The sequence below is a fragment of the Harpia harpyja genome, chromosome 7 (genome assembly GCF_026419915.1).
Source record: "Harpia harpyja isolate bHarHar1 chromosome 7, bHarHar1 primary haplotype, whole genome shotgun sequence".
Classification (NCBI taxonomy): Eukaryota; Metazoa; Chordata; class Aves; order Accipitriformes; family Accipitridae; genus Harpia; species Harpia harpyja.
In genome coordinates, this window is record NC_068946.1 from 15,692,152 (window position 1) to 15,709,950 (window position 17,799).

A 17,799-nucleotide genomic window follows, 5' to 3' on the forward strand; every position below is an offset into this window, starting at 1 on the left:
AAGTTGGGGGGGTCTCCCCCATTTAATAGGAAACTAATAGATAACTTTTTCATGATCTGTAATTTTCTCTGTATTTGCTGTTTTTTATCTCCCAGCCAGATTTTTCTTTTAATCAGTGTGCAGGCATGTTTGTTGTTACAGGTTTACTGCTTGAGAAGCTTGTGATTTCATATCTACCTGTTATTAAACTGCAACAGGGAAACAAGTATAAAGAATTCCCCTGTGTTTTATAGATAAAGATTTAATTTTTTTTTAGGGCCTCTCTAGTTTGAGGAATCTTTTATCGTGCTGATCAAACTAAGTATCAAAGACACCTTGGATAAGTGTATGGGAACATGTTGCTGATAGCCATGGTCCAAAGAGTTTTGAGGCGTATCATCAAAATGAAATTCTGAAATTAGGCAAATGTGTCTTTTTTTGGAAGTATTATCCCTGCTAAAAACTGAATGTTCAATGTTCTCCATAGCTTTGCATGTTTGAGCTGGTACCTTAAGCCTTTGTGTGAAAGCTGGAATGGCAAGACATGCAAATGTCGAGTTAATGAGCATTGTAAGTATTAAAAGCCACATGTTTAGATAATTATGCCTTCAAAAAAGAGAACGATGATAGGAAATGACAGTCCAGAATAACAAATCTGCTTTGGTCTTTAGCGCATGCTTGCTCAATTGCACTTACACCTTTTTACAGACCAAAAATATTTCTGTAGTGTACAGTCCCATTTTTGAAAGCTTGATCTAGAAAGCAGCCTCTCCAATAATTTTTAATGCCGGTCCTGTTATTTTTAGGTATTCTTTATGTTTCCAGGTAGCAAAATCTCGGATTAAGGTGGAGAAATCTGCAGCTCAGATGCTGCATCTGTTTTGTAGATGCTTGGCAGAAGCAGGTAAATGGATGGTCCTCAGCGTGGTGGGTCTCTTGTGCTCTGATGGGTCTGTGCTGTTCACAGAGGAGCGAGGAAGGGTAGGGTTTTCACAGGGGTGGCTGGGTGATCTTACGATCGCAGCTGAAGGACTCTAACTTCTGAGGGCAGAGAGAAGCAGTGCATTGTACAGCTTTGTTCTCCGCTGTTACTTCATCAGTTTTGTACGATTGCAAGAAATTTTACTTTCTTTAATTTTAGAGATTGGCCAAAACTCTCCATTTTCAGATTTGGGGTTTTTTCTATAGGGAGCCACTGACAAATGAAAAAGTCCCGCCTGCTCCTTATTGTAGGCAGCCAGGCTTTAAGCAATCCTTTGATTCTCTAGGGGGAAAGTATGTAGTATCAGTGGTTATACTTAAAAAAGACACCGCTCTGGTTTTAAGACAAGCTGGAGTCACTTATACCTGCTATCATAGCAGTATTATTAAAATACAGAATTATTTTTCCTATATCAACAGATTTTGCAGCACAGCAGAAAGGAGTATCTTTACGAAACTAAATGGCTGAGCTCTGCATGCTACGGTTTAATGTGCATAAATCCTCATTTTTTCAGTCTTCATGGTTACGTATGTGACATGTTAAACAGTGCTGCATCAGAGTTGCCAGACTCTGATGGAAAACTTTCCTTCCACGTGTTCATTAACTCCCAAACTACCTTTTGTTTAAAAGTTAGTGATGCTGTTGCTGCCGTGGTGCTGTGCCTATGCAGAAAGTTCACTTTTGCTAACTATGGCAGATGGAAGGGGAGGCTGTTCAGAGCACCTGAGATAGGCTCTGCCCAATAGGCTTGGCTTTGCAACACCTCTAGGTTAAGCAAGTTCTTAAGCTGTGAAACATGTATAATTTTATAAGTAAACCACAGGCTTGAAATGTGTTAGGAAACACCCAATGCAAGTGTAGGCTCACGTACTGTAGGTACTGAATTTTAAAATTACTTCATGGATTTCTTCAAGTCGCGTTGTCTTGGCATCCAAATAAAACAACAAGTACGTATGGCAGGGGGAGGCTTAGTCCCTTGAGCTAGAAACCAGCCTTTCATCACCAGTTTGTCACTCAGGGGTAGCGATATAAAACAGTACCGCTGAAAAATTCTTCCAGTGGAACACAACCTTTATCAAGAGCTGTGGGCAACCGATAGCAGAGCTCTATTGTCCTGATAGGGTTGATTTTCAGAACTAATTAGATTTAGACACTGGGTTTGGAAAGGGGAGAGAAGTATTAGCATAGTCATGCCCAGTGGGACATGGCACAAATATTTCCTTAATTGAGGCTGCTAATAAACATACTTATCTTCCAAGTTACAGGGATAATTTACACCAAGTGGCAAAAGGTAACGATAGTTAATATTATATAGTACGTAAATAACATGTGCCTTTGTTGTAAACAAATTGTATATTGTCAACATCTAATGTTGATTGCTGGGGCACCTTGGCAGTTTTTCATTCTCATCCTTTTGAAAAGATGAAGGGTTATTAAGGAAGGGTGCTTGAGTGGAAGCGATTTTTGAGAGAGGGAGGAGGGTGTGATAAAAAGGGAGCTTAAATAGGTCTCAGTGTTACTTGAGGCAGGCTTGACTGGGTTTCAAGCCGTAACCTCAACTCTTGAAGATGCTTCACGGGTGTTTGAAATACGCTATTGAGAGTCTTTCGGTTCTGCACTTGACTTCTTGTTTCTGGAAAGTGTTTCCTGTGTGAGTGGCATCATCCACCAGCCATGCACAGTGAGTTACTATTAATTAGCAGCAGCACAAGGATCCTCTGATGACAACTACGTTGGGCAAAGATGCAAATGCACAACCTGGCACCTAGTGAAAGAGGCTGGTTGGCTTGGAAGCCAGAAGATTCAGTTTTATTTCTGATTCTGGCAAAATATTCGTGTAAGCCTATGAGAAATGCCTTAAGCCTGGCAAGTCTTTGTTTTATACCCATAGAAAAGTAGAAATATTTTTTTGTTCCAAAGCAGACTTTTGGGATGGGTGTAGTATCTGATTGTAGGGTGCCTGGCGGAAAGGGGCCATTGTCTTCTGTTGACTTCAAACTGTGCTTGTGGTTACCCACCACAGGTGCAAGGTGTCGGTGGCTATTTATGCAGTTCTTAATATTGAGAATAAAAGATGTGGGAATTGGAAATTGTGAACAAACTGATGCATGCACGCCTTTTAGAACCGCTCTTACGGGATACCGAGAGGTGTAACTGCTTCTGGACCTGTGTTTTCCCTACATTTTAGTAGACTTAATTGAGTTCTCTGGAACAAGTTATAGACTAATTGTATCCTGTAGTTATTTTTCGTGTAGTTTTCTAAATCTGATCTCTGTTACGTACAATAAACACAGGCATTGGTACGGGAATGCAGTGAGACCATGCCTAAATGTTTGTTTTCCCTTGCACAGTCCTTTGCTCGTAAGAAATTCTGTATCTTGTTTTCTGTAAGTGGGTGGGCTGTAGCAAAGTCCGCCTTTTGGCAGAGCAAAATAAATGTTAACTTGGGTTAAATGCAGTAACTTTACTATGAAAAGATAATGGCGAAAACAGTATGTGCAGCATAAACAGTGGTATCGCGTAGCTTCTTGGAAGTGGTGTGGTGGTTTTCTTAAAATTCACTGATCGCATGCCCACTTCCACTAAAAAAAAAAATCTCTTGTGCTTTAGGTTCCATATCATCATAATCTTATAAATGACCCCTTCCCACTTAAAAAAAAAAAAGGCAAAACAAACAACAACAACAAAATTGTAGACATCTCCTGTTGATAACAACTTCCAAATGGAAATCAGTTGCAGCTGGTTCTTCGCACTTTAACCCTTTGTCTGCTGGCATTCCAGGAAATAATTGATGACTGATTGGCCCATTAACCTTTTTTTAAAAAAAAGTTTGACAGCCTGGACTTGTGTAATGAGGAGGGATTACTAGTGAAATCAGGTTGATGGCTGAGTTGCTTGCCCCTGAGGATGCAAAATTAGCCCCGCGGGACCTCGTCTGCATAGAAACTGGACACAATTAGTGTAATATCCGGTGTTATTAATGTAGTTTGGAGTAATTGGGCAGGTTGATTTCGACAGGTTGATGGTGCTAAAATACTATTATAGTGGACCTTTCTATGAATAACTGTTAAACATGGAAAACTGTTTAATAAAATTTTGTGATTGGGCTCACAGGGATTTAAATAGTACAACCTATAATTTTACTGAAGAGTAAAACTGAACAATTTCATTCTGCCGCCTGGATTTTCCTGTTCATGTATGCAGTGGTTAAGGACATACACGTTTGCTACTCTTCTTTTGTAGGCATTGCCCTGTGGGTGATGTGAAGCAGGCACTGCCGCTTTGTTTCACAATTGTGCTTACAAAAAAAAAAATCGGTGTATTTAAGCAGAAAACGTATTATTGAACAAATCTTCAACTGGCACAGTTGCTTTTCAATCTGAGCTTTTTAGGGAGTAAACCTGAAGCTTCAGTGGGTATCAGAGAGTGGAAACTTGTATGTTCTTAATGTATCATCAGCGATGACCAAGTTTTCAGCTAACTTGCTGATGAACTGAAAATGTCCTTCCAGCCCAACCTTAAAACACACTGCAGCCCTCGTAACCCATAAATGGGGCCGTACCGGGACAAACTCACCAGTGTGTTATGTGGACTTTGCAATCCCGAGCCACAAAGGCTGGGCAAGGTCTTTCCAGCTTTTGTCACGGTGTCAGCCAGTCACAGCAAAAAAGGTCAGGAGATGAAACAAGGGAACCTCTCCCTTGGGAAAAGGGAGAGTAGGCGTATAAAAGAGCGACCACAGGAAATAGTTCGAGGTGTTTCCCGAATTGCACTCCAGTCACCTGAATAGGCAGGTTTGTGTGTTCTGCCATAGGTCTCCCGTAAGCAGGGGAATAACTTTGTGTAGCATTTCTGGAAAACAAAGCTTGCAGAGGTATTGCTGCGAGGATGGTATTTCAACCTCGCTTTTAAACGGTTCACTGGCTAAATTGCAGAGTTTATTGCTCATAAGCCCTTCTTGGGCAAACCAGCTTCATGTATATGATAAGGATTAATGGCAAAGAGGAGATCGGAGGATTTAGTGACACTGCATCTTGATTGTATGTGTTTCTTTTAAGGTCTGGAATTGTAATGCTGGAAAGTCACCTAGTACTTAAATGCTGGGATGAACTGGTACAGGAGTAGTGCAGAGAGACTCTCTAAAGTTATAGCATATATGCTTGTTGAGTCATAGTTATATACCATATATTCTTGTTGAGTTGTTATGCATTGAAAAGTCAGCCCTGCAGGTGCACTGAAGAAGTCTCTTCTCTCGTTCTCTTCTGTCTTTGCATCCCTACAGAGCTCCCCTCCTTGCTTAAAAAGGAGGTGTGGGGAACTTTTAACTTGAGGTGGCAAAATGACTGTTTTCTCTAGTAGGCAGCTCCTTCAGCTTATACCAAACCTTTGGCTTACGTAGGAGTGGTATGGCATATGGTCAGGGGAGAGAAGTGCAGGGAGAATACGATGCAGCCTGGAGCAGAGCTGCAAGTGGAGAAGGGAAGGGCTGAGGGAGAAGGGCACAAGGTGCAGATAATGGAGTGAGGCTGAAAAGGGCCTTTGTGTTACTGCATGTTGCAGGATTCCTGCCATAACGATACGCACGTCTCTGTACCACCTGCACTGAGTAATTTATACAGAAGGCTTCTCTGAACATTTAGTGACCAGCATTTGGAAATCCTCCTTTAGTAAGCCTTCAGGATTACAAAGTTTTATCACTTAAAAGCCATTGAAAAGCCTAAAAATGATGAATTTCCTAAATGGGACTCTGCAGGGGGGCTGCTTCAGGTGGGATTCAGTTTTTCATGTTCTCTTCCTTCACCATCATTCCCTGTTTTCATCAACACATGCATAACTCTGCATGTGCCTGTACCACTCCCCACTGACCATATGCCATACCACTTCTACGTAAGTGGAAGACCATAACTGTGTTGTCCTACAGGAGACAGCGCACAGGACTGAACGTAATTTCCTTTATCGTTGAGTAGTTCCTCCTACATTTTCCTCATAAGCTCTTGAAAGCTCTGTTTTGATAAATGTGGCTTTTTCCATGATTTATTTGTAGCATTTTGGATAATGACTCTATGTGTTTGTTTCTAACACAGTGATGCTAAAATGGAAAAGTAGTTGTAGCTGTACAGTTGCATCATTTCTCTTACCTTTCTTTTCCCGCTTATCCCACACACTATTACTTCAGTAAAACTGCTGCTTCAGGTGCCCTCATGCACCTGGAAATAACCTTCACCTCCGTGTTTATTCTCACCTGGAGGTGCAAAGTAACCTTCTGCTATTTTTTGAGGCGTCATTAAACCACTGTAAGCACTGGCCTTGCTAGCATGGAGTTTATCAAAGAAAACCAGTTGTGCTGCAGGTTGAGAAAATGACTGCCAGTGAGCAGCAGTACAGTCTTTAAAGCTAGTGCTAGATTTGTAACTTAACTTTGCATGCTTATGGATCACAAGGTAATTCAGGAGTTTCATGGCTCTGAATATATAATAAGTCATTAGCAGACAAGTGAATGTAAATGCTCTTTCTAAAGCCCATTATGGCTGATGTTCACCAGAACTTTGTGCTCTGTTATTCTTTTCCTTTCATGCTTCATGCCTGCCCTTCCCAATTCCACTTGCTCTGTTTCAGCTTCCTTGATTTTTTTAATTTGACTTTTGTGTCCCATGTGTAGTTAGAGTGTGTGTCCATTTAGTTCAGTACTGCTGGTATTTTCATATGCTGCAGTCCTCTGGCCTGAATACTTGTCCTTATAGTCTAGTAGCCCTAAGGATATTTCATTGACCCTTTCTGCTAGCTTCTCAGATCATTTTCTCATCTCCCGTGTTGAACGTGAATGTTGAATAGGTTGAACTGATTTTAATCCTGTATTATAACCCAGTCTATTTATGCTGTGGACAAGAAAATGTACACATCTGCTTTTAATGTGTCTGTGCTTGTAAAAAAGCTGCTTGAAGGAAGAGGGTAAATTGTCGAATTTTCTGTATTGTCAGCTGTTTATAGTCCATTCATCTTTTAAGTTGTTTTGTGACACACTTTGATTTTTATATTATGTAGCTCTTAGCACTTCAGGTTTAAATCTAAATAATGCTTGTTACCCACTTTGTGTTCGAGAAAGGTATAGACTCGATACCAAACTCACAAACACACACAGGAACTGAATATTTACCCCAAACACTATCTGCATAACATTTGGAGAGAAAAAGCAGTGGATCTGGAAGTCGTTTCTGCTGCATTGCGCAACTGCGGGGTAGTTGGATATATCTAGCCTCAAACCTCAAATGTCCAGACCTGCATTTGCTTGTCACATTGCAGAAATGCTCATCAACCAAGATTGTTTAGGCCTAGCTATCGATATCCTTAAACTTAATCTTTTCTTCCTATTGCATGGGTTTTTTTTCCCAGAACAAGAAGAAAACTTTGAGTTTATCATTGTCTCTCTCACCGGCCAGACTTGGCACTTTGAAGCTACCACATATGAAGAAAGAGATGCCTGGGTACAAGCCATAGAGAGTCAGATCTTGGCCAGTTTACAGTCGTGCGAGAGCAGCAAGAACAAGGTATGGTGCACAGAGTAATACTGAAAATAAGTAACGGGTGGGTGATCATTAAGATGAAAGCAAAATCAAGAACTCTGAATTTTAAACCTCTACTCCTAGTGTCATGCATGTATTACACACATGACAGAGTAGCGTTAGAGCTGCAGGCATATCTCAGATATTTCAAGACAGCTGGTGCTGTAGCCTGTTTTACAGTTTTTTACAGCAGTTGAATTAATGGAGCTCCTGGATTATCTGTTTTGACTTTGATATTGCTCTTAAAGTTTTGACTGAAACTCGGGGCTGTCATGGACTCTCCCTACGGAGAGGTTGTATAGTGTAGTCACTGCTGCACATTCAGGTTTGTTTCAGGTTAGAGGTCTGCAGAAGGCCCTTTAGGAAAAGCCTGTCTCAGAGAAGAGTGGAGGCAGACCCCAAAACTGGCATATTTACTAGTCAAATCTCTAGTTAAATCTGCTAAGCATGGCAGAATTTAACTGAACATTCTGGTTGACCTAACCATAAATGTGCAGTAATGTTCAGTCATAGGATTCTGCCATGATGAAGTAATACAAATCACAGAAATCAAAGCATATGTGCAATTTTTATTTTCTTTAATTACACTGAATTAATTTTTTATGGTTTTCTGCCTTAGCTAATATAACACAAAGCAAATCCAGAAACAGTTCATCAAAGCTTTCTGGGGGAAGAAGAACATGGCCTAAGAGGAAGAGGCCTTCTACCTTGCAATGCTTTCATATGATAACAGAAGTAATTTTTTCTCCTTTCCTGTCAAAATAAATGTTTAAAATTTGAGACGACTTCAGCCGTTGCTCATTTTTGGAAGGGCAGGAGAACTTCTCCTTCTTGAGTCTCTGTGTCTGCAGATTCTTCACAACTAAAGAGCAAGGTGTTGCATGGTAGTCGGTGGAGGGAAATGGGCAATAATTGTTCACAGCTGTAGATCCTTTAATGTTATCCACCTAACAGTTGTCATTAATGATTTTATATTGCAAGGAGGAGACTCATATTTTGAAATGAATGCCTGCTTTCATTGCCCTGATCTACTAGAGTAGATCAGACACCATCTGATTATCATCATCATAATATAATTTACTTCCTGTTTTGTTTAAAAAAATTATTTATTTCCAATATGTATTTCTGAGATAGAGAAAAATCACTGCTTAAATATTTTCTTGCCTTTCATGGATTTACATATTCTAATATGTATGTTAAGGGAGCACAAAAGAGGAATTGTACACTAACACCTATGTAAAAATACTAATACAAAAGAGGATAAAGAGTGGCTGGTAAGTGACTCAGAGAGGTTTCTTCCTGTAAAGTATGACTGAGGTCTCAAAACATGTCAGAAGAGCTAGCTGCAATAGCAAAGTGCAATTAGTTGGACAGGTTTAGTAGGTGTCCTATTAATAGATCAGGAGGACATATCTCCCCATGGCCATACTGAAGACCCAGTCCTCATCCTGCTTAAATCAATTCATTGCAAAGAGTCTACCACTTGTTACAGCTAACAGTTTTCTTCTCAGAGAGCCCACAAGGCAGTTTAGTTGGATACAGCTGAAGTACTTGTACATTGTGACAGTCTCTCCAGGTCCAAGTAGAGGTCATTGGCAGGTCATCATGGAGAGAATTTAAATGGGAGCCATCTGACTAAATCTGACCTTTTGATGATAAAAAGGTTTCAGCTGCTTTTGCAAACCATCCCTTAGTCTTCATTAGCAAAAGCATACACATCAATAAAAGAAATGGATTTTATAAAATAATATTCTTATCTAATTTATCTCAAGAAGCAAACCTACACTGTGACTACTGTTCTTGTGAATAGTGGGGTTCATTTTCAAGCTCGATTTTTCTCTGTGCGGTCTCCCCACTTGTTAGAATCCAGGCTGGAGACGCCAAAATGCTGGGAGCTGCTGCACAGGGCATAGAGAGCCCTGGGAGAAATCCCGAGCTGTCAAGACACATGGGAGGAAAGAGGAGTCCCTGCTTGGCAGGCATGGACTTGCAGTACTTGGAGATGCCAAAGGATCACCATTTCTTGAGAGGCAAACCAAGGACTTGAGGTTCCTTGATGATGTTCATTCAACCTTGGTCTAAGCTTTGGGTTTTGCCATTCGTTCAGCTGACCGTTGTGTCATCTAATTTCATTGGGTTCTTATTTGTTGCTTATGAATTTCTTTAAATCTACACAGTCCCGCCTGACGAGTCAGAATGAGGCCATGGCCCTGCAGTCCATAAGGAACATCAGAGGCAATTCCCACTGTGTGGACTGTGAAGCACAGAGTAAGTATGGCCATGTGACTACAGAAAATTGACCAATTCTCCTTGGCCAAGGCTTAGGTGATTGCTCACCACGGGGTTTGTCTCTTTTGGTATTATGTTCCATATGTTGTTCACATGTTTCTTCTTCATTATGGAGTTTGCTTCATCAGACTTATTTTATGTTAATTTATATTTAATATACACTGTGTCAGATGTGCCCTAATTTTTTCCCCGGTTTGTTTCACATGCCATTTTAAATGTCAGCATTTCTTTCCTTTGAAGAAAAGGAAAAAGAAGTTTGCTGCTTGACATCAGTTACTTCCATTTTCCTCCTATTTTGCATGGAGAGGGCACATGTGCCATGGTAATATTTTCAAAGAGGTAGATCTTGATTGGTGTTTTTTTGGTTTGGTTTTTTTAGGGTTACTTGTCAGAAGAAACCGAAGTCATTGCTCATTATATCTGGATACTACAGAACTGATTTGGGATTTTTTTTTTTCTCCACTTTCTGTTCCTTTCCCTTTTTTTATTTTTTCAAACATATACTTAGTGTTCAGAAAAGTGTTCTCGAGAATACTTTGAGCTGTGGTTCACCTCACTAACCCCGGCCGAGGTCATTATTCTGGTGCTCTTTAGTTCCAGGGGTTTGCAACAAAGCCACAAAAAGGAAGTACTCTTGCTCTAAAGTAATTAGTTGTAGAAGCAGAAGGATTGAGAACTTTTGCATTTTTTTTTCCTTTGATATTTGAAATTCAGAACTTTTCTTGTGATTTTTACATGTGCTTAAAATGGAAAAATATTAATTTATTTTTCTTTGGGTATAATTTTTTAAGGCTTGCTGTTTGGGATTTTGACGACTGGTCTAAGACATTCTAACATCCCAGTTAAATTTAAAATGAACATTCATACGAAAGTGCAAGTGCTTTTGCACGCCAAATTTGCTATTTGTATAGTAAGCAATTTCGCTGATTCAGTCATCCACCAAAGAAAGCTATTATCCTCTGCCTCATCCTGTGAAGACTTGAAGGGAAGGTGGTTAGCGCATTAACAGCTGTTTAAAATAAAAAAGACTTTTCCATACCATAAAAATTTGCTTCATGTACAGACTGATTTTAGTTGCTGCTTTTGTCAATTGTCGGATATTCGTATGCTGTCCATAGGAAGTGGATCAAGAACAAAGGCAGCTGCCCTGTCCCCAGCAGTTCAGCAGGCAGGGATGTGAGCCCTGGCTGGACCAGGCTTTGAGCACCAGGACTGGGATGCTGTCAAAACAGCTTGTTGACCTGCTGGAGGGAGATTCCAAAGAGAAATTTCACAGGGACTTTTCACAGACAGAGAGAAATAACAGCATCGTTGATAAATGAAGGTCTTTATGTTCCACCGGCTAGTAATCCAGCATGTGATAAACAAGGGAAAATGTTGGTTTGGCTGGTATTTTAACATATACAGCCCAAAGTGACTCTTACTTATTAGCGTTCTTTTGTATTGACCTGGTAGTCATTCAGATTTACACCAAAGCTTTGATAGAGTTCAAGTAAACGGCATATAAGATGCTGTGTTGTATATGAGGACAGGGTCTTCAAGTGACCTAGATGTATATTTAGCTCATTTGAAGTGCTCACTGCAGTCTCTGAGCAGACCATGATGGGAGTGTTACTGATTTCTGCTCCAGTCTGTCTGTACAGCTGTGGGTGGCATTTTCCTAGACCCTGCTAACTGGTCACCCGGGCAGAGGGGGAATGTGCAATCCCTTTTTCACTGCAGACAACTTCCCACACCCACACATGTCCTTCTGATGTATCTATGATCCGTTTCAGCTCTACCCGAAGTCCACACTATCCCCACGGTGTGTGTTTCTCTCACCAGTCGTGCATGTACCCCTGTATTTATGCAGCCAAGCTAGATGTTTAATCAGGAAAATGATTGTGCAAGAAAACAGCACTTTTTTTTTTCTTTTTTTTTTTTTTTTTTTTCCCATTTCAGCCAGGTTGGTTTTCATCCAGATTGCTTCATGGGTCAAGCTGGCCACTCGTGCATGGTGCCAGCAGAAGGGATGTGCCAAGAACATGTTGCTGGGAGAGGGCAGGGTGGGACTGCCCTTTTTGGCAACACTCTACGCTCTGTTGTGTAGCTTGGGGGGTGGGGGGATGATTTTGGAATCTCAACTGGAATCTCTTAATTGTTTGTATTCTTGGAGATGATTTATACCCTCTTTGACTCTTTTCACCATTTGGCCTTCCTAATTTTAAGGCCACCATCTTTCCTTTTGAAAAAATTGAGGTATTTCCAAAGCGATGTATCTTAAAATGTAAACACACATATGAGGTGAACCTCAGCCTGCTGCTTTTTCTGCCAGGCTTTGCTTTATTTCCTTCTCTCCCTTTCTGCCTTGCCTGAGCAAGTCCTTACCCCCGGAGCATTTAGCATCACAAACGCCAGTGCTCTTGTGGAAAGCTTATGTAGTTTGCATCTTCACAAAGCCAGATGTTTGGGAGCAAAGGAATATGAGATGTTGCTGTCCCTCGGCTCTATTCAAGAGCCATCAATCTTCCACTTCAGAAGTCTCATTCTTCCTCTTTCTAGAGCTCTTTGCCTTTTTAGCACTTCATCACAGGACTTTGTTTCACCAGGGAATTTCTGCCTTGTTGTATGCTAATCAACAGCAGTAGTACCAGCAGCATCTGTGTGCCACCAGCCTTCTGGCCCTTTGGCAGTCTCAGACTAAAGTTTTTCAAAGTCTTTTTTTAACGTTCCCATCCCAGAGCAATAGATGAGGCAAAGTGGTCTTCAGGTGCTCGAGTTTTTGCCCAAGAAGATCACATTTCATGCTGCAAAAGGAAACTGGTGTTGCCTTTTCCCAGAGCATTAGAGTCCCAGTGCTGACTTCTGTCTGGAGAAGGTGCTGAAGGTGATCAAATTGATTAGGCAAACCCAGCTAAATTTCTGCCCCCAAAGGATTTTAGCTCTTCCAGTCTTACTGCTTAAAGAGCAGGTGAGAGGACAAATGAGAGTCACTCTTTCCGGATACCTGGAGAGCGTGGAATATCAGGTCTTCTCTGTTGTAGAAGAAAACAGGGAGGGCTTAAAGAGGGAGAGTCTCATTATGAGTTTTCCAGTCCAGAAGTCTAATTACTTACTGTGGTGTATTTTGTATTTGAGAGCCAAACACTGAAGTAATAATTTGGGTGGCCCTGGCAAGTCTACCATACCCATCACAAGATTCAATTTTATATGCACAATAGAAAAAAAACTCTCTAAGAATAGAAAAGATGCAAACTTTTCTCTCCTGCTGCAACTCTGCAAGATGCCTTCACCCCGGCTTCTTCTTTTCCTGGCTTTTCTGCTCCTCCCTTTAGAGATTCCTTCTGCTCAGCCCAGAGCTATCTTACACATGTTGAACTCCTGAGGATTTAGCATGGCAAAACCTTTCATCAGCCACCTTGTGTCCAAAGGGACGAAGGAGACAGTGGGGAGGGGTTATTCTCCTGAAAGAGCTCTTCTAAGAGCTTTTGCCTTCAAATGATCAATCTGATTGAGGTGCAAGTCAAAGTGGGGAGGAGGTGTTTAAAGAAGGAGAGAACTAAATACCTTTAAGAATATGGACAGCTGAAAACTGTAATCTGGGAACATTCAGTGATGTAAAAAAGCTCATTTTTGTTTGACAAATTATAAGTAAAACAAAGGGAAATTGGCTTTATAGCACCTCTAGCTGCATTGAATGGGCTTTTTCCTTCTTTTGCCATCCAATCTGGATGTATGCATACTAAAGAAAAGCATGCCGTGTGGTTGTAAGTATTCTGAGCATCCTCCAATTCATAATTACTCTTAGCATCAGCAGGAAAAGTGAGCTGATTTTTGATCATCTTAAAAAAGGAAAAAAAACAGCTTGAATAGTTATGGCTTATTAACCATGTGTGGTTCTTTTCAGTATAAAGCACTGATAACAAATTCCAAGCATGAAATTTAAAAAGTGCTCAACTACATGTGGGAAGAGGAAAATGCAGATAGGAGCAGTGAATTGCAAACAGGGACATCCCTCAGCATGTAGTTTACAATAACTTGCCTTTATTTTTGGTGAGTAGTGACTTGTGTCATCTAGCATACATCCTTTTGAGAACAATTTTTCATGTGCACACACTGAAATGGATGTTGTAAGTGACATCATGTCAGTTTTTTCCCAGAATCCATCGAACACTGCCACTTGTCCAAACTCCTCATTAGAGCCCTGTCTTGCTCCACATTATCCAGTTGCAACGAAGATCGCCAAGTCTGTTTTTTCACTGGATGTCTATAATGAGTTCAATACTTGCCTTTCCTAGTTTGTCGCTTTTGCACTCAGCTGTGTGTTGTCAGATTATCGAAATTTAAAATCCTGCCCTGACAAAATTTCCTTTAACTTCTTGGTTCTCGCTTTGGTGGACTACTTTGATCTTACCAGCACTGTCAATTGGAAGTAGGTGATTAGTTTAAAAAATTATTCAGTAAAAGATACACTAGATGTGCTTCAAGTACACACAGGTATTTGGGAGGTCCTTAACATCAGTTCTGTTAGAATAATTGGAAAAATATTAATCAGTATTTTTTTCTCTTGTATTGTTCTGAGTTCGTGCCTCTTTGAGCTCATTGTGCTTGTTATTTTTGTGAAGATAACCCTGGCCTTTGCAGGTCAGAGACAGAGGTTTCATTCCGAGTCACAGTTTGCAAATTTTAAATTATTATCTGCTGTGTTTATGCTTTTACTAACAAATTAGTATTCCGGGTTTTTTAGTGTGTTTCAAATATACTACTGGTTCCCCCACTGGCAAGACACTGGAACTGGTGGAGGTGACCTGAAGAAATATGCAGAAAAGGAGTTTGTCATGGTTGTCCTACCAAGGACTTGGACAGTACGGCAGGAGTTTTGCCTCACCTTATTTTTGGAGATCTGACATGCTGTATGTTCCTAGTATAAGACTTGGTATGGACAGAAACTTTTAAACTGAAAGATGTGGTTTTCTGCTCAAGTGAAGTAAGACAGGGGATTTTTCTTGTTGGGAATACTTTTAGATTTCTAAGGACTGACTGAGAAATGTCAATCAATGCCTTCAATGAAATGTGAGACTTTGCAATTAAAATGATCTGCTTTCCTTTCATACTTTTTTGTCCAAACATGACATGGCAAACAACTAGGAATTGTTTTGTTTCCACATATTTTGGCTGCCAAAAATAACTTTTCAGTTTTGGGTTACACAAAGTCAAAATGAGTCTTTGGATGAAATTTACTGGAATGGAAGGTGACACTAGAAATTCATTTTCTATCTGCTCTAAATTTTATTTAGATTTGAATAAAAATTGCCTACCCTCTCAGTTAATCACCATTTTCCTGCTTGGCATTCGTGATAGCCTACTAGTTCTTCGAGAGGCCCAGGGTAAGGCGAGAAGAAAAGATCTGACAGCAGGGGGGAGAAAAAAAAGCCACCAAAAATTCCTCCCATATGTCTTTCATTGCATTTGTTAAAATGAATGTTTGTTGGAGAGAGGGACATTCATACAAATCTAGATTTAAATAACACAGGACAGTGACAAAAAAGTGAACCATCTTGGGAAATGACTTTGAATTTCAGAGCTTTTGTCAGGTTTGTCACAGCCTTATCGTTTGCGGGGTTATTTTTTTTTTTGTGTGTGTGTGTGCCAGTGGAATCCTTCTGGCGCGTACACTAAAACTGGAACTGTTCAAAGTATCACATTTTCATCTTAGTACTTATCTCCCTGATCTTAGAGATGAAAACATACCCCATAGTGTGTTAGATGTAAAAGCCATATGTAGGTGATGATATAGATGGTTATTAAGGGAGTTGATATAGTTAGCAACAGAGACATTGTATCTAGTCACTCTTTTTTTTTCTCCTTTTTCCCTTGTAATTGGCTACGAGTGGCTCTAGATTCCCAAGGAGGGGCTTTCTCCACTACTTCCATCATCAGCTGCCTGCCACTGCATTTATATTTTCTTTGTTTCTTCTTTTCTCTGTAATTCATCTTTTTCTTTTGACTGAAGGTGGAATGATACATCTTTTGAGACCCCCCTCCACAATTTTTTTTTTACTCCTTGAGGGTTTCTCAGAAGCGTTAGTATCTCCACAGGGCAAAATTGACCCTTCTGGAAGACCTTCCAACTGTGCTTTTGGACAGGACACCTGCATTTTTTTCCCCTGGAGCCAAAATCTTTATCCACAAACATTAACTAGAAAGTTTTGTTAGGTGTTTTGTTGTACTAATTGCTTGTGTCCCTTTTCCCGTAGACCCCGACTGGGCCAGCTTGAATCTGGGAGCCCTCATATGTATCGAATGCTCAGGTATACACCGAAACCTTGGCACGCATCTCTCCAGGGTCCGCTCTCTCGACCTGGATGACTGGCCTATAGAGCTCATCAAGGTGATGTCTTCGATCGGGAACGAGCTGGCAAACAGCGTCTGGGAGGAGAGCAGCCAGGGCCATATGAAACCTTCATCAGACTCCACAAGGTAGGCTTTCCTACTCCATCTCACCGTGGCACGTGGCGGGCAGGTAGTATGTGATACTGCACATGGCCGAGGCTGTAAGCTATGAGCACATAAATCCTCATCTTGGCATTGCAGTCAGAGGTGGTAGGGTGTTACAACATTTTACAACATGGACTTTTAAAATTCTCCCGTGGAATACGCCTTGTAAAAATCATTATGTATATATATCTTCACTGCATGCCCAGGAAGAAATGTGTCAAAAGAGGGGGGTGTCAAAAGTTGAGTGACCCCCTTAATTTTTCACTCTTGTGAAGGTTTCATCAGCAGCTCTACAATTTTTTTGTTCAATTGACTGACCGACAAAACAGTGGGAGATTGAAACCTCCCGCCTGGTTGTTCCTCAATCTAAATTATACTGTAATGCATTCCTTTGTTTCGGTTGGCCATGAAGTTCCTGGCTCTTGGACTATCAGTTTGTGATTAATAATCTGCCTTCAGCAGTCCAAGCTCACCCAGGAATTTGTACCTGGCCATCAGGTCTTTGGGTTCTCATCATGGATGTTGAAAGTTCTGCTTACTGTGGACTTGCTTACCTTTTTTATGTGATATATGTGAAACTATAAGTTGGGGGGGGGGGACGTGTTTCCTATGAGAACAGTATTTTACCTACCTCTCATAGCTTAACACAGTGAAAACCTTTCTGCGATATGTTGTTCTACCAAAAGCTAAAGGATTTTAATGCTTAATTTATCTGATCAGTGTCAAAGAAGATGTTTTGAAAATACTTTCCTGATTTTAGTAGATTTGAGATGCAAGTGCTGCTAGTTACAACTAACGCATTGGCTTGGGGGAAGCAGAGTGACCTCTGGCAGACTGCGTTTCAGCAGGGGGGGTCAGGCAGGAGAAAGACCTTCTGGACCACCTTGCACAGCTGGGCCAACCTTTGAAGTTGTCTTAAGAAGTGTGTCATAATTGTCTTAGGGGGAGCTCCAGGGGGGCAGCCTGCATCCAAGCACTGGTCGGTCCCCAGTTAGCAAACAATACGATGGCGGTTTAGCTCTCAGTGTTTGCTTCCTGCATATGAGAGAAATCAGAGGGAATTATATTCTGATTTTGTTTATGTATATCTCTGGATCCTGCTTTTTCCAGTATGGGATCAAGTGAAATTACAACCTGGGAGTATATACCTGGGCCACCTCCTACGCTGTAGGTTTGTACTGGTGTCTGTAATAAAGTCAACTGTTTCTTATTGCATTATTTCGTTAGCACTGAAAAATGAATTTGTGGTGCCACCTTTGGTTCATCTTCGAGAATGAAGCCAGTACATTAATCAGGCTACTTAGATGAATGACTATGCATATAAAAATGTTCGGGGAGACCTACACAGAGGCTTTGTTCATACATAAACTGTTATGTCTGCTGTATACGTGTATTTTATTAGACAGCTAATATAATGATTTCATCAGGTAGATTGAAACCAACTTATTGCTGCCCTTCAGTCATTAGTATTACTTTAATCCAGAGATCTTACATTGTTGCACCTAACAAATG

General features: G+C 40.7%; 1 protein-coding gene across 10 annotated transcripts in view; it reads left to right on the forward strand.

The window, feature by feature from the left end:
* Positions 1-17,799, forward strand: part of AGAP1 (ArfGAP with GTPase domain, ankyrin repeat and PH domain 1) — a 402,057-nt gene that overhangs the window by 341,642 nt on the left and 42,616 nt on the right. For all 10 annotated transcript variants that reach the window (XM_052791201.1, XM_052791202.1, XM_052791204.1 and 7 more), the window contains 3 exons: positions 7,352-7,506; positions 9,699-9,789; positions 16,047-16,269. In XM_052791201.1, coding sequence (XP_052647161.1) covers positions 7,352-7,506; positions 9,699-9,789; positions 16,047-16,269 — 469 coding nt within the window. The remainder of the gene's footprint in view (positions 1-7,351; positions 7,507-9,698; positions 9,790-16,046; positions 16,270-17,799) is intronic.